A 17546-nucleotide genomic window follows, 5' to 3' on the forward strand; every position below is an offset into this window, starting at 1 on the left:
ACGTGAATGACAAAAGTTTGGGAAACTTTTCCTCAGTAGAACACCAACCCACTTAAAATTAGGGAAGAATCAAGATGTTTAGGGACGACTCTGCTGCTCCCTTATCTCTACGTGAGGCTTCCCTTGAGGGATGTGACACAGTTTCCTTTCTGTCTCTTTGACAGTTGGCTCTGTACATGGATAGAAGGTGGGTCAACAAGACAGGGAGAAAGACCTTCTTTCTCAGTCACAGAGAAGGCAAATCTCCGATGGAAAATCAGTGGGGTGTCATTTACTGGGCGTTGGCTACGTGCAAGTCTTCTTGCCGGCTTGCTGAGAGGTAAGGTAAGTTCCTGCACAGGTGTGATCTCTTTCTGGTAGATGATGACAAATCAGGGCAATATAAGGTGAGAAATGGCTAGGTCCCTAGGAAAAGGAATGATAAAATGCTACCGAGTTCCAACAGGGAGATAATCTTTTCAGCTTGTAGGTAGACAGGACTGGATGAGGATGGACGAGTGAGAATGGGGAGGATCAACGATCTCTTCGTGGTGAAGATAGTTTTTCTGCAGGGACCTCACCAGGAATTTCCCCAAGAAGCTTTTGGGATGGGGGCTTCATCATTGCCCACTCTTTAGGTTTTCCCTTGATGGTATTCTTAGTATTAGAAAGGTTTCTTGAGTACCAAGTGCTTGCCAGACTTGCTCAAAAACGTGCTGATACAAAATTAGAGTTTAATTTTCTCTCCGTTAAAATCGTAAAATGTCTTAGATTATTGGTCTTCTTTTAACAAAAGATTGTAAAACGTTTTTCTTTACCTTTCATGTAATCTGCTTAGGAAGCAAACATTCTATATCTTATCAAATATTTCCTGTACTTCACATTGTCTTTATCAGGTCTTTGATTACTTAGAAAAACTAAATCTTTTTAATGTTAAAAGAGCTAAGGTTTTTATTTTACAACTATGTAACTTTCTGTATTTGCCTTTGAAACCTTAAGTAACTGGAATACAAACACGTGTTGCACTAATGCTAAGAAAAAATCTATTTCAAGAAGCTACTTAGTATTAAACAATTTTTATGACATCTGAATTTTCCTAATTTTTCTATCATGGACATGTAATATTTCTATAATATGAATAGTATTATTTCATTATAACACAAACGTGCAGTTTCCACATGTCCTTGTGACAAGTCTTGCAGAGGATGTGGTTAGTAATTTTGCCTTTGTTCCACCCCAGTGCTGATTTTTTGGCTTCTGTTTTTGATGTTCAGAGCTTCTCCACCCCACACTGTTGACAGCATGCTTTGACAGAATCCAGGACCAGGTGTTCATTACCTTTAGCAGTTTCCAGAAATCTTTTCCTGGACTGAGGATGGGAGCGGTAGCAGGGTATGGAAGATATTATTTTATAAAGTGCTTATATTGATGAAGCTTATCAAGAGCACATCATATCCCAAGTAAATCAACTTTCTCAGCTGAATTGACTAGTTTGGTAAGGAAAGGAATTTGCACAGAAATTAAAATGGTAAACAAAGGTAGGAGGTACAGAAAAAAAAATTGGTTCTTTTATTTATACTTTACATTAAGATTTTTAATGATTGCACAATATTCTTCTTATTTTCATTTGAACTGGCTCTGTGGGAGATGTGATGATGCTGATGGAGGTTTTGATGGGACTAAAGTCCATCACACTTTGTCACTGGTTGGGGGAGGTATTTCATTATCAAGAAGACCAGCAGTCTACTTTCCCTCTACCCAAAGCACTTCTTAAATCACATTAGAACTCTAAAATGTAATGAGAACCACTTCAATGTTTTGTGATTTCTAAATTTCTCATCAAGGTATGCATGAAGGATTGTGAAGCAAAGTCAATGGAAACTTTCAAAGAAATTAACATTTCTCCATTGGGTAATATACACATTTGAGATGATATCAGCACAGAATTCGTCTTGGGTGGGACTAGCAATTAATTCAAATTAATGAATCTGAATTGAGTGTTTTCTGTTTTCAAGTCATCTTGCTAAGCACTGAAAAGGTAGAAGATAAAGCCCAAACTTGGAAACAACCCAGATGTCCTTCAGTGGGTAAATAGTTAAACTGTGGTGGATCCATTCCATAGGATACTATTCAGCAATAAGAAAGAACAAACTTCATACGGGTTAACAGTTTGGATGGATCTCAAGGGCATTATAATTAGTGAAGAAAGCCGGTATCAAAAGGTCCCATACTTCACGATTCCATTTATACAGTGTTATAGAGATGGAGGTCAGATCAGTGGTTGCCAGAGTTTAGGCTCAAAGAGTGCTGGGGAGTGGTGGAGATGGTTGCCGACTATAAATGAATAGCATGAGGGGAATTTTTGTGGTAATGGACAGCTCTGTATCTTAATTGTGGTGGTGGTTTTAGCCAAGTTCCTCATTAATGGAGTGCTAGATTCTATGCCTACTTGGAAGTAATCCTGATACTTCAGACAAAATAATGAAAAATGTTATAATTAACCTGACTAGCAATCTTCTGCTTTTCTCAATTTTTCCCCAGCTTTGAGATATAATTGACATATAACATTGTGTAAGTTTAAGGTGTACAATGTGATGATTTGCTACATGTATATATTGTGAAATGTTTACCAAAAATGAGGTTAACACATCTTTCAACTCATATAATCATTATTTGTTGTTGTTGTTATGGTGGGAACATTAAAGCTCTACTCTAGTAGCAATATTCAAGTACACAATACAGTATTGTTAACTACAATCACGTGCTGTACATTAAATCCCCAGAACTCATTCATCCTATAACTGAAAGTTTGTACCCTTTGATCAACGCCTCCCCATTTCCACCACCCTTCAGCCCTCGGCAATCACCATTCTGTTCTGTTTCTTTGTGTTTGACGTTTTTTGATTCCACACATAAGTGAGATAATACAATATTTACCCTTCTCTGTCTGACTTATTTCACGTAGCATAATGCCCTTAAGGTCCATCCACGTTATTGTTGCAAATAGCAGAATTTTCTTTTTTATGGCTGAATATTATTCCACTCCATTATATACCTCATTTTCTTTACATTCATCTGTCAATGGACACTTAGGTTGTTTTCACGTCTTCACTACTGTGAATAATGCTGTAATGAACATGAGAGTGCAGATATCTCTTCAAGATAGTGATTTCATTTCCTTTGGGCATATATCCAGAAGTGATATTGCTGGATCATATGGTAGTTCTGTCTACTCATCTCACTTTGATATTAGAGTCTGCAAAAAAAAATCATTTTCCCATCTCCTGCCTTAATTTTTCAAGTAATTTTGGCATAGGGTAATACAAATATGAACTTTGCCATGGTATCTCATTGTCATTTATATACCATTTGAGCACACTTATACAGGTATATGCTGCAGTGTGGGTTTTTGGATGTCAGATTTCCTGGGTTAAAATCATGACTCCTTCACTTGTGTAATCTTAGGCAAATTGGGCTTTTATGTCTCATTTTTCTCTGTACCTCAGTTTTCTCATCTGTAAATTAAGATGACCATAGTACTATCGCATAGCGTTATAAGATTTAAATGAAGTATTCATTCATGTAGAGCCCTCGGCAAAGAATCAGCCATTACTAAATATATTCACTACCATATGTTGAGCTAAAGTATAAAAAGTAGTGGTGTGGGTAAGATTGGAGCGCTCTTTTCTTCTGTACTTCTTAGCTTATTGATTTAAAACAAAAGACTAGAGTTTTTAAAAAATACTTTTTATTGAAATATACATAACAGAAAAAAATGCAAACATTATATATGTTAGCTTGACAATTTTTTTTTTATTGTGGTGAAAACACAATATAAGATCTATTCTCTTAACAGATTTTTAAATGCACAATACAATATTCTTATCTATAGACAATGTTGTACAGTAGATCTCTAGGCTTATTCATCTTGCGTAACTGTAAATTTATACCTATTGATTAGCAACTCCTCATTGCCCTCTACCCCCAGCTCCTGGCAATCACCATTCTAGTCTCAGCATCTATGAGTTTGATGATTTTAGATTTCTCATGTAAGTGGAATCATGCACTGTTTGTCCTTCTGTGACTGGCCTGTTTTGCTTAGCATAATGTCTTCAAGTTTTGTCCATGTTATTGAATATGGCAGAATTTCCTTCTTTTTGAAAGCCGAATAACGTTCCATTGTATGTATGTGTGTGTGTATCACATTTTTTTTTTTTATCCATTCATCTGTTGGTGGACATTTAGGTTGTTTCTAAATGTTGGCTATTGTGAATGGTGCAGTGAATCTGGGAGTGCCGATCTCTCTTTGAGATCCTGATTTCAGTTCTTTTGGATAAATATCCAGAAGTGAGATTGCTGGATGATATTGTAGTTCTATTTTTAATTTTTTGAGGAACTTCCATACTGCTTTCCATAGCAGCTGCACCATTTTGTATTCCCACTAACAGTGTACAAGGGTTCCAATTTCTCCACTTCCTTGTCAACACTTGTCTTTTGTTTTTGTGATGATAGCCGTCCTAACAGATACGAAGTGATACCTTATTGCAGTTTTGGTTTGCTTTTCCCTGATGATTAGTGATGTTGAGCTTCTTTTCATATATCGGTTAGCCATTTATATGTCTCCTTTGGAGAAATGTCTCTTCAAGACTTTAGCCCATTTTTAAATCAGGTTATTACGTTTTTTACCATTGAATTGTATGAATGTCTTATATGAAATTAACCCCTTCTCAGATATATGGTTTGCAAATATTTCTTCTCGTTCTGTAGCTTACTTTTTGATTCTGTTTATTTGCTGTATAGAAACTTTTTAGTTTGATGTAATTTCACTTCTCTAATTTTGCTTTTGTCCCTGTGTTTTTGGTGCCATATCCATGAAATCATTGCCAAGATCAATGTCATAAAGCTTGTCTCCTGTGTTTTCTTCTAGGAGTTTTACAGTTTCAAGTCTCATATTTAAGTTGTTTTGAGTTGATTTTTTGTGTATGGTATAAGATAGGTCCAATTTCATTATTTTGCATGTGGATATCCAGTTTTCCCAACACCGTTTTTTCAAGAGATTATACTTTCTCCATCGTGTATTCTTGGCACCCTTGTCAAGATCAGTTGATTTTACATGCACGGATTTATTTCTGATCTCTCTATTCTGTTCTGTTGGCTTACATGTCTGTGTTTATGCTAGTATTATGCTGTTTCAATTACTGTAGCTTTGAAATATATCTTGAATTCAGAAAGTTTGATCCCTGAAGCTTTACTCTTTACATTTGATTTCATTTGTACCTAAAGTTATTTTTTTGAATTATCTTTTCCAACAGTTAGTTGTAATAATTATATTATTACTACATAAATTTAAAAGAATCAAATAAATCACTCATGTTACTACTCTGATACATTATATTGTGTTTCAGTTTATATTTAATAAATGGATATAATTGTTTTTATATGTGTATATATTTAAAATCATGGAACTGTACCACTTTTATTTTGCTTGTCTTCACATAACACTATCTCATGGATATTTTTCTATATTCCTGCATGGCTTTCATAGTGATCACTGTCCCCCTTATTAAATATATGTTAAATTGATGAATGCTAGTTTTGGGAGAGAATGGCTCCGGGAGCCAGTAGCTTGTGGATGTGCCAGCACAACAGGGCACTATTACTGAGCTGGCTACAGATTGTCCAGGAATCAGTTCTTTTGGAGAACACTGTAGGAGGAGCACAGCCTGCATCAGGAGACTTGGTCAGATTTACAGATCTGCCCAGAAACCTTTTTTGGTCCCTTCCAGTCCATTCTCTACACAGCAGCTACAGTGATCTTTTCAAAATACAGTGATTGAGTTTCCTTTCGGTATATTCTTTCAGTGGCTTCTCATTGTTCTTAGGATGAAGAAAAAACTGTAACACTTAGACACTCCCTTGACTGGTCTCTGCTTCCATCTCTAGCTTAAACTCTCTGTGTTACCATTTTTCAGTGTTTTATAGACTATTAAAACACCTCAAAAAAATAAGCCTGTATCGAAGGCACCGCATGCCGACCAACCAGGCTTCCTTACGATTGCAAAATAACATTGATCTGTAGGGGCTGTACTATTGATTTCTGCTGCAGTGAGGATGATTTTATGCCTGTGGTCTATTATGGATCCAAGAACCCGTGTACTCTATAGCTGTGGGTAAGATTACCGGAAGAGATTGCTTGTCTGGAGGAATCTAAGGAGAATTTCCTAGATTTCTGATGTGAAATACTTAGAGAGGTAGGAATGTCTAATATATGCCCGGCATGCTCAAGAAGCTTTCTCAAAGAAGTTGCAGGTCTTCCTCCAAAATCCATACCCTCCCCAATGCCAGGGCAACCCATATAACTACAAAGATAAGAGAAGTTTCCAGACAGGACGTTAAAAGAATGTCAACTCTCCTTTGAAGTTTTAGACCTTGCCATACCCCATGCTATACACTAAAAACTGTAGCTTAATTAGATTTAAATGTAAAGTAAGATAACAACTTATTTACTTTTTGCCAATCTATCTCATTGTTCACAAAGAACTGAAGATAGTTCCATGCAATGATGCCTCTAAATATACACAGAAGACTAATTCAATTAGTTGAAAAAGAAAATCCATTATCTTCTCTCTGAACTTTCGTAGTCTGTCTGTTTTAAGATAATCTGTTTGGAACAGTTATTGAAACTAGTAGATTTGCTGCTACTGAAGTCATTCTTACTACAAAGTCATTAAATTTTTTAATATTAGGAATCCATTTTAGTAATTAATTTTGTTCTTTACCACTTTTATTCTGTTAACAAATTATGTTTGATCACCAGCTGTGTGCAGGCTGAGAATACGTGAGGCTCGAGAATATGGTCAGACATAGTAACCGCCCTCTGGCAGCTTCTCTACTGGGGCAGGGGTAAACCAAGTAAACAAGAAATGATGCTGGGGGATTTCTTAGAAAATAGAGTGCAAAATCTTTGAGAGTTTAAACTTAGAAATAATACATTTCTAATTATTCCATGTGTGAATTAGGAGAGTTCTCTTTATGGCAGCATTACAATAATGAGACTGTATTCACTATCTTCCAATGGAAGCTCCTAAACAGATTGCCACACACATTGAGGTGCAAAGGTTCTACCTTGCTGATTACACTATGTCTGAGACCAGAGGGTGACTGTCTTCAAGAACTACTTGGCATTTGCCTGGCATTCTCTGGAGTTATTGTCACCTTTTCCCGTATCTCTCATTTTGGAAAGGACACAGCCATAACTTTTCATTCTTTAACTCTTACAGGAGACATGGCATCATGAACATTGGACCTCATTTAGGGAGAAGAACAAAGTCTGTTTGAAATCATCTACTAGAGTACTTAACCTGTTTGTGGATATCATACGAAAATTGTTGTTATCAATGGTCACCGGCATGGTTTGGACATCAACAGACATTATTACTGGGTTTATCCATCTGCTCAGTTTCCAAGATGGTTGCATGTTTCTAACAGGAGACTGTCAAAGGTAGGATTTTTATGTCACCCAGCAAAGTTAAAAATAGTTTCATCCAAAATTAAAACTCTATCTACTCTTTGAACCATCAATTTTGGTTCAAGGATATTTATCCTGTAGTGTAACCGATATTTTATAAAGTCTAAAATAATATTTGTACAATATTCTTTACAGCACTGTGTATAATTACAAAAGCTCCTAATCTAGCTAAATGTCTGTTAATAAGATTTCCATGTAGGCTTTAATGACATTCTATGTGAGCTGATAGGGAGTCATCTCCAAGAAACATTAAGTGATCAAACTAAGATGTGGAAAAGTATGTATAGTATGGTACGTTTAGGTGAAAAAAGTAAATGAATATCTATGGATCTATTTGAAAATGCATGGCATAAACTGTAGAAAAATACACAAAAGCATCAATAACTGTTAGTGGTCTTTGAATGGGAAACTGTATGACCAGGAATTGAGGGAAGGAGGGAGATTTATTTCTTATTGTATTCTCTATTTTTATCTTTGGAATTTGTGCCTGTGTGCAGAAGAGATTATATTCCCCATTTCTGCACTCCTGCATAAGAGTGTTATATATCCTTATTCTTTTCCATGTGGTTTGTGGCCTCCCACTGTAGGTGAGGCACACCACCTCACCCCACTGTGATCAGGCTTGGTCACGTGATCTGCATTAGCCAAAGGCATGCTAGCAGATGTGAAACAAGCAGAAGGTTGAATATGCTGGTGTGAGTTAGCTGGCCCTCTCCTGCTCTTGGGATCCATCATATGGAGAACATAATCCTGATAGCTGCTAGCTCCAGAATAAAGAGACGTGGTGCAGATCTGGATGCAACCCACAGCTTTGAGCCAAGTTCACGTGATCTCCGTCTAAAGCAGAGCCACCCCAGCCAAACTGTGTACCTGTGAGCACGGAAAATAAATGTTTCCTGTTGTCAGCCACGGAGTTGTTCATGATTGTTGGTTTCACAGCATTGCTGTAGCAATAGCCGAATAAGACAAATCCCGCAGGAGCTCTCTTAACTGACCTCCACTTAACCAGATTCTTGTATTAACCAATGCCTTTCATCTCTGTGAGCATATTAACTAATGTCTATTGCCTAAATGTGTGTCACTAGTAGGCTAATCTAGTACAGCCACATCCTTCTACTCCTTCTAGTTGAACTGTATTGCTTACTAAGAGTTAGATATTTGCCCTCAGACCTATTTATGCCTGTTCTACTCATTATATCAGTTAAGTTATTTAATTATTTGGAGTTAATTGATTAAAGGTGACTGAAAATAGAATCTATTGCTTATATGAAAACTACATTATACTCTTTGGAAAAGCTCGATAGAAGTCACTAAAAACTGTGATGAAATTAGGTAGTCTAATCTTGGTAAATAAAAATTATAAAAATATAGAAGGATTTGCACTTAAAATTGCTTCCCAAGTGCTTTAAAATTCTCATCCCATTTTAAAGACACTAAAGCTAAAAGTTAAAAATGATGAATTATGGATTACTTATTGAAGAGTGACTATGTGGTATCCAGCATCCAAAAGACCTTGGTTCTACCTGCAAATACTAGTGAATTAATTTATATTTACTTGTTTTAAGTTAAAATAAACCATTGAAGGTATGTATGTATATCATTCATTATGGTTCCTTGAGGATCATAAACAGTTTTTCATTAATTATATCTTCATAGAAGGTACAGGACTTTTCAATGTTCACAGCATTCAGGAATACAGGAGCTGATACTAAAACTTCATGCTACTCTTGTAACTCTGCACTAAATCCTGGAATCAATGTCTGGCATCATTTAGAGACTGAAATAGAGCAAGACTTTGGATATTCCTAGTTCCCTCCTTTCTGCTTCTAAGTTAGGTTGTCTAGGAGTTGCTTTAAGTGTTACTTGGGTACAAATGCAGCAGTATAAATTCAACTTTGATAATGAAGACATAGTGGTTGATCAGTTTAGTTTATCTTTATAGCACAACAAAAGGGAATTATTTCTTATGTGTTATAACTTAAGACTGTTGTCCACTGTCAATATGCTCTAATGCACTATTATCAAAACATTTGTTAATTTAATGTTTTTTCAAAGAGAGTGGCCTATAGTGAATAATTTTAATAATTATTAATTCAGCTTATTCTAGTCATTCTCAATTTTGTCTTTCTTTTTTGGCTTGTAACAGTAAAATAAGCTCCTGGAATACTTAAATTTTATTAGTTTTCCATTCTTCTGTATTTTTTTTCACACTTGATGGGGGTCAGGGCTTATTTGATGCCTTGTTTATAGAAGGCCATAATGACTATTGACCTAATTATGATTTTAAGTAAGCCACAAGATCACAGCCACCCAAAATACATGCCCAAATGGCTACCTAGACAAGGTCTTTCTCTCTAGGCCAGCGCTCTTATGCTTATGTTCAATCCTTTGAAAAAGCAGATGAGGAGCAGGTATTGTTTGCATAAAGCCACTATAGACATGGGTGGAGATGTTGAGGGTTTGGTTCCAGATCACTGCAATAAAATGAATATCGCAATAAAGCAAGTTACACAATTTTTTGGTTTCCTAGTGCATTATAAAAGTTACGTTTATACTATACTGTAGTCTATTAAGTGTGCTATAGCATTGTGTCTAAAAAAAACCAATGTACATACCCTAATTAAATAACACTTTATTGCTAAATAATGCTAGCCATCATCTGAGTCTTCAGCGAGTTGCAACTTTTTTGCTGGCAGAGGGTCTTGTAAAAAACATGATATCTGCAAAGCCCAATAAAGTAAAGCACAATAAAATGAGACATGCTTGTATTTGAAATAGGAAAGAAAAAGCTCTCTTTTAATTCCTCTCCCAAGTGTAGTTTACGAGAAGAGCTTACTAGATTACCTTGGATGAAAAAGAGGACCTAGTGCTGACTGAGAGGAAGAGATTCTGAGATTTCAGATGTGTGCATTTTTTAGAGAAAGAGCAGTGTAGTTGAGATAATTCCTAGTTGGGATGCCATGATAGGGGATCACCTGACAAACAGCAACAGGGTAGAGGATGCAGGAGTAACCTCACTGCTGTTTAGTATTTTCCCCAAAGCCTCTTAAGAGCTTGGAAGCAATTTTTAACTGAAAAGTAGATTATTACAGGTGGGGATATGCCTTCATCAATTCTATGATTTTACTGTATACTCTTTGAGCAGCGTCAAGGCCCCAGATGAAATCAAAGTGGTTCCAATCTGGCAATAGTTCTAAGTAACGGAGATTCCTGATTTGGGGGAGTATCCTGGCCACATCCTGGAGAGTTACAAGGGCATCATGTCCACCAGCCCAAATAGCAGTTGGCACTTTCATGGCAGTCAAGTCATACAGTGGGGGACGACTCTATGGAAGAGAAAGAAAGAACATTCATGAAAAGAAGTTCTTTATAGCAATGACTAAATTCAAATAAGTAGAGAGACTGCTAAATGGGTATCTACTATGACCCATTCTGTTAGGTACTGAGGGAAATAGGAAGAAAGCATGCAATGGTTTCTATCTTCAAGGAGTTTGCAAGGAGCAAGGCAAGATAGCTAAACAAACATTTGCATACAAAGTAGGGTATGTTAAATGCCATAAAACACTCCCAAAATGCAATGGAAGTGAAGAAAGAAAAGAAATTATTTCCAACTGTGGGCTTCATATAAAGAGGAGTCATTTGAAATGCCTTGAGGTATTGTTGGATTTTGACAGACAGAGGTGAGGAAAGACTCCCTAGCAGGCAGGAAGAGTGTGTATGCCATGGTCAAGAATGACAAGCTCTCTAGTGCACCCAGAGAACAAAATATGTTAGAGAATACAGTAGGATATAAGATTGGAGACAGACAGTTGAGGTCTGAATGCCAGGCTAAGGTATTTGGACATCTTTCAAAAGTTTTGGGAACAAAGCAGGGTCAGCTCTGTCTTAGGATGACTGTGTGGTCATCAGTTTATGGAATGACTTGAGAAAGGGATAGGTTGGAAGTAGGTCTTGGAAAAATCTAGACAAGCAATATGGATGTCCACAGAAGGGGATAATTGAAGCAATGGGGATAGCTAAATTCTCCAAAACAGGGAGAGAGTTGTGAAGAATCTTGGAAGAATGCTGATAATTTGAGGGTGGTGGTAGGAAGAGAATAGTCAGTGTAGAAGACAAAAAGACCAATCAAAAGGAAGGAAAAAATCAGAGATCATTGTACTATGGAAGTCCAAGTTAGAGAAGTGAGTTAAAAAGAGACTGTGGTAGCTAACAAAATATATTTCTGAAGGTGAGAATAGGCAATTGAATTGGGCAATTAAAAGCCATAGTTATTTTAGATAGAGTAGCTATAACAGAAAGATGAAGACCAAAACTATATTTTCCAGGGTTCAGGAGTGAGTGGAAGAGGGGAAAAAGAGACACACAGCCCTTTTAAATATTAAAAAATGTTAATAAAAACTGACTGATAGGTCATGATTTGATAGAATTTGTGGATTGAGGGAAGATTTTTTTGTTTTTCATATGAGACAGGAGTTCATTTAAGATAATAAAAGGAGACAGAGGGCAGGTGAGATGAGAAGAGATAAGGTCAAAGGAACATGACCAGGTAAACTTGATAAATAAGAGGACTTTCATTTTCTGAGAGAGAAAGGAAGGAGAGAATCAAGAGGACAGAGAATTTTTAAGCTAGATAAGAGGGAAATTAAGATATTCCATTCATGCAATAAGTAAGTATTAAGGGACTAGTGAGTGTCAAGTATTCTTCCAGTCAGAAAACATGGGTGAACAAAACGGAAGAAATCTCTACCCTTAAAGTGATTACATAGGTTTGTTCCCTTATTATTGACAAAACACTGAGTGAGAATAGAGATTGTGCTGGGAACTTAAGGAGAGGGCAAACTGTTAAGACTAGAATGTAGTAAAAATTATCTTTAAATGATGTAAAATCACAAACAAACAACATAATTAGCCTCAAGCAGGGTAGGACCAGTGAACCATTGATAAATTCTAAGGACATTTACATGCTCACATACATAAGTCATCATTGTGTACACTTCAATCTTATAGTTTTATTTGTCTATTTATTATCCCTCAATAAAGCTGGGAAAAAAGGAACTTGACTATAATAGCCTTAAGTGTGTGTTTGAGTTTTTGGTTTCATTTTCTTGTAAAAGTAAACAATGTATAAATATAACAAGCTCATTAAAAATAACAGAAGAAGGAGGAGTGATATCAGCATCAGAGCAGAGTCAGCTCTCTCCTTGAACTCTCCCCTCTAAGATACAATCAAAAGGAGATTCATACACCAACAGAGAACATTCACACAACACAAAAGATGTCTGAGAGGCCCACACAGCCATACATCTGAAGGTGGTGGTGCTGGACCACCAGAGGAAGTAGAAGGTGGTAAGGGAGATTATTCTCTTTTGAATGGCATTGACTCCAGGACTGTGTGCAGCTCTGAGAGGAAAGGGGGAAGGCAGCAGCCCTTTGTGGGAACAACATTGCTCTCTGAGTTCCCTCACAGCCTGTGGGAAAGCCTCACACACAGAGGTGACTAAATTCTTATAGGAGTGACTTCGTCAAGCTAGCATCCCAAGAGAGCAGATAGTGAGGGCACAGGAGAATGTCCTTGGGATCACACAAGCAAAAGAAAGTACCCCACCCCCCACCTGGTGTTCCAGCTCTGCAATTGTCCAGACCATCCTACAGATAGAAACGCAGTCAATGATGGGGGGAACATGCAGGTAGGTGAAAACGCCCCTCCCCTGACTGGTGCTCCAGCTCTGTGATTGGTGAGACCACCACAAAGAGAGAAAAGTAGCCAGTGGCTGGGTGAACATGCAGGTGAGAGAAAGCATCCCTCCCCCTGCCCAGCACACCAGCTCTGCAATCAGCCAGAGCACTGCACAGACAGAAAAGGACTGAGTGGCTGGAGCCAAGAAGCTGTGGGTTCAGGTGGGCTCAGAATACACCAGGTTTGACCCCCATCCAGTGGCAGCACTTGGAAACTGTGACCAGATATTATGACTATGTGGAGGCAACAATCCATGCTATCAAGTAGTTTAAAAAAATATATTAAATCTCCAGACCAGAAAGAAAACAACAAACATCCAGCAAGCAACCCTGAAGGAACAGAAATTCATAACCTAAATGACAGAGCATTCAAAATAGCTATCATAAAAAAAATCTGAACAAGTTACAAGAAAATACAGAAAGCCAGTTCAATGACATCAGGAGCTTCTTCACAAACAAGATTGAAACTATAAAGAAGAACCAATCAGAAGTGCTGGAGATGAAAAACAAAATGGATGAGATAAAGAAAAATGTGGATTCCCTAAACAATAGAGCTGACATTATGGAGGACTGAATTGGCAATTTAGATGACAGAAATATAGAAATGATTCAGATGGAGGAGGAGAGAGAATTGAGACCAAAAAGCAATGAAGAAATTTTCCAAGAAACATCTGACTCAATTAGGAAATGCAATATAAGGATTTTAGATATTCCAGAGGGAGAATAGCAGGAGAATGGAGCACAAAGCTTGTTCAAATAATAGCAGAGAACATAACAAACCTGGGGAAGAGGCCAGAAATACAAGTGAAAGAAGCCAATAGATCTCCTAACTATATCAAGGTAAAAAGACCTTCTCCAAGGCATAAAGTATTAAAGCTGGCAAAAGTCAATGACCAAATATATATATATATATTAAGGGCAGCAAGGCAGAAGAAAATAACTTACAAAGGAACCCCTATGAGGCTTTCAGCAGATTTCTCAGCAGAAACCTTACAGCCTAGGAGAGAGTGGAATGATATATTAAAAAATCTGAAAGATGAAAACTTTCAGCCAAGAATATTCTATCCAGTGAAAATATCCTTCAGATACGAAGAGATATTAAAAGAAGAGAAATAAAAACTCCCAGGTGAAAAAAACTAAGGGAGTTCATTGCCATAGACTCCCCCACCCCCGAAGAAATACTCAAGAAGGCCCTCATACCTGAAGACAAAATAGGAAAGGGGCTGCAAAGCCCTGAGCAAGGAGTTAGATAGGTATGCAATAATTGGAAAATTTCAGTGCTCTCTCAGGACAGGGTAGTAAACATTTAGCTATAACATTAAAGATAAAGGGGAGGAAAACAGAAAGATAAATATAATCTCATCAATTTAATCACAAACATAACAAGATGGAATAAGATATGACAATAGTAACTTAGAAGGGGAAGAGGTGAGGGATGGAATGGGCTTAGTCTAAGGAAATAAGAGGCTATCAGAAAATGGACTATCTCATCTATGACATTTTTGTACAAACCCAATGGTAATCACTAAACAAATAATTAGAACTGAGGCACAAAGGATAAACAAGGAGAAAACGAAGAAAAGCATCATAGAAAAATACTTAACCAAATCGGTAGTACAAAATACACAGGACAAGAAACAAATGAAATGCAGGAGAACCAGAAAATGAGCGATAAGATGGCAGTCATTAAGCCCTCATATATCAATAATCACTCAATGTGAATGGATTGAATTCTCCAATCAAAAGACACAGGTGGAATGGATTAAAAAACAAGACTCAACAATATGCTGCCTCCAGGAAACACATCTCAGCTCCAAAGACAAACACAGGCTCAGAGTGAAGGTATGGAAGAAGATACTCCAAGTTAATGGCAAACAAAAGAAGGCAGGTCTTGCCGTACTTATATCAGAAAAAGTAGACTTCAAGATAAAACAGGTAAAGAGAGACACAGAGGGGCAGTATTTAATGATAAAAGAGACACTCCACCAAGAAAACGTAACACATAAACATTTATGCACCCAACACGGGAGCACCAAAGTACATAAAGCAACTATTAGCAAACCTAAAAGGAGATATTAACAACAACACAATAATAGTAGGGGACCTCAACACCCCACTTACATCTATGGATAGATCATCCAGAAAAAAAAGTCGACAAGGAAATAGTGGAATTAAATGAAAAATGAGACCAGATGGACTTTATAGATATTTATAGGACACTCCATCCAAAAACAGTAGAATACATATTATTCTCAAATGGGCATGGAAAATTTTCAAGGATAGACCACATATTGGGAAATGAGGCAAGCCTCAATAAATTTAAGAAGATTGAAATCCTATATGGCATCTTTTCTGAACATAACACTATGAAAATAGAAATCAAGTACAAGAAAAAAGCTGGGAAAGGGACAAACATGTGGAGACTAAACAACATGCTACTGAACAACCAATGGATTATTGAAGAAATTAAAAGAGAAATCAAAAAATATCTGGAGACAAATGAAAATGAAAACACAACTGACTACTCATACGGGATGTAGCAAAAGTGGTCTTAAGAGGGAAAGTTATAGCAATACAGGCACACGTTAAAAAACAAGAAAAATCTCAAATAAGCAATCTTAAACTATACCTATCAGAATTAGAAAAATAAACAACAAAGACCAAACTCAGCAGGAGGGAAATAATAAAAATTAGAGCAGAAATAAATGAAATTGAAACAAAAAAAGACAGTAGAAAGGATCAATGAAACAAAGACCTGGTTCTCTGAGGAGATAAACAAAATTGACAAACCCTTAGCCAGACTCACTAAGAACAAAAGAGAGAAGGCTCAAATAAATATGATTAGAAATGAAAGAGGAGAAATTACAATGGACACCACAGAAATACAAAAGATTATAAGAGAATGCAGTGAAAAACTCTATGCCAACAAATGGGACAATCTAGAAGAAATGAATAAATTCTTAGGCTCTTACAACTTCCCAAAACTGAATCAAGAAGAAATAGAGAAACTGAATAGACTAATCACAGCAAAGAGATTGAGACAGTAATCAAAAACATCCCCAAAAAAAAAAGTCCAGGACCAGACAGCTTCTCTGGAGAATTATACCAAACGTTCTAAGACAAGTTATTACCTATTCTTCTCAAGCTATTCCAAAAATTGAGGAAGATGGAACACTTCCTAACACATTCTGTGAGGCCAAAATCACCCTGATACCAAAGCTAGACAAGGACAACACAAAGAAGAAACATTACAGGCCAATATCATTGACGAACATAGATACAAAAATCCTCAACAAAATATTAGCAAACCCAATACAGTAATACATTAAAAAGATTATGTACCATGATCAAGCGAGATCACAACAGGGACACAGAGATGGTTCAACATCCACAAATCAATCAGTGTGATACACAACATTAACAAAATAAAGAACAAAAACCACATCATAATCTCAATAGACACAGAGAAATCTTTTGACAAGATCCAACATCCATTCATGATGAAAACTCAATAAAATGGGAATAGAAGGAAAGTATCTCCATTTAATAAAGGCCATATATGACAAACCCACAGCCAACATCTTACTCAATAGGGAAAAACTGAAAGCCATCCCTCTGAGAACAGGAACAAGGCAAGGGTGCTCACTCTCACCTCTCTTATTCGACATAGTACTGGAGGTTTTGGCCAGAGCAATTAGGCAAGACAGAAAAAATAAAAGGAATCCAAATAGGCAATGAAGAAGTGAAACTCTCTTTGTTTGCAGATGATGTGATTTTAGATATAGAAAACCCTAAAGAATCCACTGGAAAACTATTAGAAATAATCAACAACTACAGCAAAGTTGCAGTGTACCAAGTTGACATACAAAAATCAGTGGCATTTCTACACTTTAATAACAAACCACAGAAAGAGAACTGAAGAATACAACCCCATTTATTCTTCAAACAACGAAAAACCTAGGAATAAACAAATACCTAGGAATAAATTTAACCAAGGAGGTGAAAGACCCATACAAGGAAAACTGTAAGACATTACTAAAAGAAATCAATGTTGACGTAAAGAAATGGAAAGATATTTCATGGACATGGATTCGAAGAATAAACATAATTAAAATGTCCATACTATCTAAAGCAATCTACAGATTCAATACAACCCCAATCAGAACCCCAATGACATTCTTCATGGAAATAGAACAAAGAATCCTAAAATTCATATGGGGCAACAGGAGACCTTGAATAGCTAAAGCAATCCTGGGAAACATGAACAAAGCTGGAGGCATCACTATCCCTGACTTCAACAAAT

General features: G+C 36.7%; 1 protein-coding gene and 1 long non-coding RNA gene across 6 annotated transcripts in view; one reads left to right on the plus strand and one right to left on the minus strand.

Annotated features, from left to right (window-relative positions):
* Window positions 1-9094, plus strand: part of LOC138915941 (uncharacterized) — a 39906-nt gene extending 30812 nt beyond the window's left edge. Inside the window, exon 2 of the long non-coding RNA XR_011422455.1 lies at window positions 7260-9094. This is a non-coding gene — a long non-coding RNA (uncharacterized lncRNA). The remainder of the gene's footprint in view (window positions 1-7259) is intronic.
* Window positions 9095-9663: 569 nt separating this feature from the next.
* Window positions 9664-17546, minus strand: part of LIPN (lipase family member N) — a 42709-nt gene continuing 34826 nt past the window's right edge. For 3 of the 5 annotated variants that reach the window (XR_011422451.1, XR_011422452.1, XR_002808642.2), the window contains one exon: window positions 10125-10833. Coding sequence is in view for 2 of the 5 variants with exons in the window: in XM_001501491.5 (XP_001501541.2) it covers window positions 10594-10833 (240 nt within the window). In the remaining 3 variants the exon portion in view is untranslated. Of the gene's footprint in view, window positions 10834-17546 lie in introns of all 5 variants that reach the window. The other 2 variants (XM_001501491.5, XM_070224733.1) reach the window with 1 other exon arrangement.

The sequence above is a fragment of the Equus caballus genome, chromosome 1 (genome assembly GCF_041296265.1).
Source record: "Equus caballus isolate H_3958 breed thoroughbred chromosome 1, TB-T2T, whole genome shotgun sequence".
Lineage (NCBI taxonomy): Eukaryota > Metazoa > Chordata > Mammalia > Perissodactyla > Equidae > Equus > Equus caballus.